At 38.9% G+C, this 4,401-nt stretch overlaps 2 protein-coding genes across 2 annotated transcripts in view; both read right to left on the reverse strand.

The window, feature by feature from the left end:
• LOC148723715 (uncharacterized) overlaps positions 1-1,950 on the reverse strand; it is a 2,111-nt gene extending 161 nt beyond the window's left edge. The window contains exons 1-3 of the mRNA XM_088733555.1: positions 1,728-1,950; positions 1,444-1,582; positions 1-671 (exon numbers count right to left, since the gene is read on the reverse strand). The exon at positions 1-671 is cut by the window's left edge and continues 161 nt beyond it. Coding sequence (XP_088589681.1) covers positions 580-671; positions 1,444-1,582; positions 1,728-1,913 — 417 coding nt within the window. The 5' untranslated portion in view covers positions 1,914-1,950 and the 3' untranslated portion in view covers positions 1-579. The remainder of the gene's footprint in view (positions 672-1,443; positions 1,583-1,727) is intronic.
• Positions 1,951-3,264: 1,314 nt separating this feature from the next.
• On the reverse strand, positions 3,265-4,401 carry LOC148723716 (uncharacterized). Its single transcript, XM_088734175.1, has one exon. It carries the CDS (start codon positions 4,211-4,213, stop codon positions 3,578-3,580), a length of 636 nt encoding a protein of 211 aa, XP_088590301.1. The 5' UTR covers positions 4,214-4,401; the 3' UTR covers positions 3,265-3,577.

The raw sequence follows: 4,401 nt of genomic DNA on the forward strand, positions 1-4,401 counted from the left end.
AGGAAATGTCCCCTTTGCTGTAAAAAGATCAAACTTGTGGTAAAAAACTATTTCTAGTCGGTCAATGAGTGTGTAGTTCCATCTCCCTTGCAGAGGGAATATTTTAAGGTTCCCCACTCACTCTGGAAACTTGGTATTCCAACATATCACAGGTCTTCAGCCTTCTTCTGCCTCTTCATGGTGGTAAATTGAAATGAACCCTTCTGGATGACACTGCAGGGCTTCGTCTTCAGAGGAACTGTCTTCTTCAGTTTCTGGACTCTCTGATACTCTGTGGTAAGCTCTCTTCTTGCGCTTCAGTTTATTGCACCTGGCAAATAGTTGCCGGGTTTCTTGTTCCATGACCTGCAAAAATTTTTACAGATTCAGGAATGACTTTCATTTCATATATTTCTCTGTATCTGTCTACATGGAACATAACAGCTGTGCAAAGTAAATACTTCCTGCATGCTTAATGATCAACTTCTTACAAGCTGTGTGTAAGGCCTGTAATAAAACAATCTGTTGCCTAACAATTACTTGCACTGCATACTTTGAGTTCTTTCCACCCTTTTGAGAGCCCCTGTGGAATGTCTGTGATTACCAGTGGTTTTTTTTTTCCACTGGTTGGCAGTTGAAGTTTATCAATGTGCCATGCATTTGGAGGAACTGGGGGACATGATAGACAAATGCTACGGGACAAAAGATATAAATACAAAGTAAGTTTAGGAGGGGACAAATGATAACCTAATTACCTCAATCTTTGGATTACCAACCTATTTCTGTTTGAATGGTGATTTGCATGCATTTCTAAAATAAGTACATAGACAGTTAGGGAAATATCACCTGGAGGAGTGAAATTTTAAAACTCAAATTTCTCAAACTTGGATAGAATGAAACTCTAGTGGAAATTTTACTCGGGCTTCCATAGAAAAACCAGAATCTTAATTGGCAAGTCGTTCTGGGGGGTCATGGTCACAAGCATTCCTTGCTTAAACTGTGGAAACTGGGGATGAGAGTGCAACAACTTCTGTTGTCATGTGCTCGCTCTTCGTAAACAACAAATGTACAGATGTTGTGTTTCGTGAAGACAGCGTGCAAAGATTTACAAACGCGCTTGCTGTTTGTGGTGGGTCCACGCTAAATAACTAGAATGCCGAGACGAACACCTCACTTGTTGAAGAAATTAGAATGTTCGTGAACACAACTTCGAAGGTTATGCTAACAACAGCGAATTGGATTAGGATAGTGACAGAAGCAACTTGAGTAGTAAGGTTAAATATCTAAGCTTAGCTTTTCCGTTAAATATCCTGTTTCTGTTATTGGTTTTATTGGGTTCAATACATGTTTAGTATGATTTGGTATTTTGTACATAACCACTATAATTATTATATAAGCGATCATGAATGTTGGTTTGCTCTTCGCATGGAGTTGTAAGTGCTTAATAGAAGTGTATTTTCATACCATGAATGTATGGTGTGAAGTCATCATCGTAGAACAGTTCCATAAACAGCTTTCCCAAGTCTCTTGCATGGCCTTCAAAATTATTTGGATGGATGTAATCAGGGTGATCCTCTTCCACCTGTAGGGCCCTCATCAGTGTCTTGAATCCATAAATGTCACAAGAATGAATATAACCATTTTAAATCATAAAATCTTTTTTTGTATTTCTTGTTGTAACATTTTCATTGCTAAAAAGGGCTTAATACGGAGCGAGGGAGTAAATAGAGGAAATATGGTGAACTCACTCTCCACAGCTCACTGACTCCTTCTGCATCCATGTCCCCAACAGCTTCCTTTACTCTCATGATGTCTACCTTCTCTAGTACAATTTGTAGTTGTTTACCATCCAGTGCTGTCCACTTTCTTTCATATTTCTCTGCCGGCTGATTGAATTCCTCAAAAAATTTGAATTCTACCTTTATTGTAGCCATCTCAGCAGTCAGCACTTCTTCACATTCTTTATTTACAACTGCTTCAATAACCTGAAAAATTAAAAAGAAAAAACATGATGAGAGGAAAATATGCAATTGTGTGTTGGTAATAATTATACTGAGTATGATCCCAAAAACACATGCTTAGCAACTCATTTACCTGATGAAACAGTCATCCCATAATGCGTAGAAACATGTGGAGTGTATCGACAACAACAAACTGAAAAGGTATTTTCAGTGGTGGGGGCTGTTTGCAGCCTTTCCAACCATCGGTAGTGGACTTTTTTGCTAAGCATTCACAATCTGCTACATCTCTCTCAATTGGCCACTCCTCAACTAAAACAAGAAATTGAAAGTGAACTGTTTGTCTAAACTTGCACATTATACTTTAATGTTCTTTTGCCTATTTTGTGGATGGAATGGCACAAACAGTTAACATTAATGCAAGGTGAATGATTGTTGGTGTACAATGATTATTTGTGCTTTGTGAGTGGGTGGGCATATGGGTACATTTAATCAAATATCAATGAGTTTTTCTCATTCCATTCATGAATCTTGGTTTCTTTTGTATGCCACTGCATTTTTTTTTTCAGTTTTTTTGCACTCCACTAATCTTTAATTGTTACAACCAGTAGTAATTGCTTTCAATTGATTAATTTTGTAAGCATACGTACCATCCAGGTCATTAATCTTGTCTTTAGTGCAAAAGCACCATATACAAAAACATTTTGAACAAGCTGCATTCAGCCCATAAACAAGGGCCAACAACTTCCAGTCAGAACAGCAATACCTGTACATGAGGAAAATATATCTATTTTTAGTAGAAGTTTAGTTATTATTACATACTAATGCAAATACTGCAATCTGATTGGCTGAGCTATTGCACATGTATATTTAGCCATTATTTACTGAAGTGAAGGTGAATAATGGTGGTTATTTACCAAAAGGAGGAAATTCATTGTTATGGCATGCACACTCGGCCTCATCAATTACAACAAAAGGGATTGGATTTTGCTAGGAATAGTTGTATAGCTACCCACCATTCAACATCAAAGTGTTCTCCATCAATCTCTAAACCCTCTGATTTTACTGTCTCAATTTCTTTGAACGTCTTGCCTAAAGACTCCTTTAATTCCTCATAGTCCTCTTTCCCTATTCTAATCAGGAAACATTATTTTTAGAATATTATTATTGTTGAATGAAATTGTTTGGAAACAAAAAATGGATTTCATTATGATGATAGTGTTTTACAGAGTAAAATCTCTCTAGAAGTTCAGCAGATCAAGAACCTCCAGCCTGATCTTGTCTTGCTTTAACTTTAACCACAGATTTTTGTCAATCACATTGGTGCTTGCACCCGAATCAATCAACATCGCAACTACAACTCCAACCACATTCACATCTATTTTCTCAGGTGATGTAGCAGAATTCACAGTAAATGCATATTCATCTTCATCTCTCTCACTTCTCACATACCTGACTGACTTCTTTGTTTTCCTTTCTTTTGTCTTCTCTTCCCGCCTAGGTTTGGGAGGTTTGGCTGTTTTCGTTTTACACTGTGGACTAAAATGGTCAGCTCCTCCGCACTTATGGCAAGTTTTTCCTTTCGCGTGACACTCAGGGTCTCTTCCAAAATGTCCTACTTTTCCACATCTGTAACATGCTCACTTGGCAGACTCCTTTTCTTTGTCTTCTTGCTTGTCACGGACGAAATCCACGTCCTTTTTGCCTTCCATATTGTCCAGCTGTGACCGAACTCGCTCGTGATTTGCCGTCGAAAGTAACAACTCTAAGGTTAAGTGCTCACCCTTTTCCAGTAGTTTCTTCCGTAGTTCATGTGATTTACATCGCTGCAAGACTTGATCACGTATCTGGTTATCAGCTTGGTCGCCGTAGTCACAGTCTTTGACCACATGTCTCAATCGTGTAACAAACTGAGCCACGATTTCGTCGTCCTCTTGTTCCATGCTGTGAAACAGGTGATTTTGGTATGTCGAATTTATCTTTGGAATGAAATAATCGTTCAAAGCCTTCACCGCTTTTTCGTAATCTTTCGCCTCACCTGTGTCAGGTAACGTTTCGAAAATTTCCTGAACAGCTTCGCCGGCCGAATGAAGGAGTAAAGCTCTCCTCTGAATTTTATTATCCGCTTTATCCACTTGGATGAGTAAGCCTTTGCTATCGGCATAAACTGAGAAGCTTTTCAACCAACGCTGCCATCGCCTTCCCACGCTTGAAGGTTCACCATGTGGATCGAATGGTTTCACACTCGTTAAATCGTCTAGCTTTATTGACGCCATGTCTGGGCAGCTGCAGCTTCTCTCCTCGTCGCCAGATGTCACGTTCTAAAGTCGATGGAAATGGATATACACGAATCTAATCTAATCATCTGCCATGCTACTTTACTGATTCAATCCTCTCTTACATCACCTTCTTACCTATATCATGTATGGCACACGAAGTGTACCTTGCAAACACTATAGTACCG

The sequence above is a fragment of the Stylophora pistillata genome, chromosome 9 (genome assembly GCF_964205215.1).
Source record: "Stylophora pistillata chromosome 9, jaStyPist1.2, whole genome shotgun sequence".
In the NCBI taxonomy this organism is placed as follows: Eukaryota; Metazoa; Cnidaria; class Anthozoa; order Scleractinia; family Pocilloporidae; genus Stylophora; species Stylophora pistillata.

Coding starts and splice junctions, on each gene's coding strand:
- LOC148723716 (XM_088734175.1), bottom strand. CDS start 4,213: ATGGCGTCAATAAAGCTAGACGATTTAACGAGTGTGAAACCATTCGAT.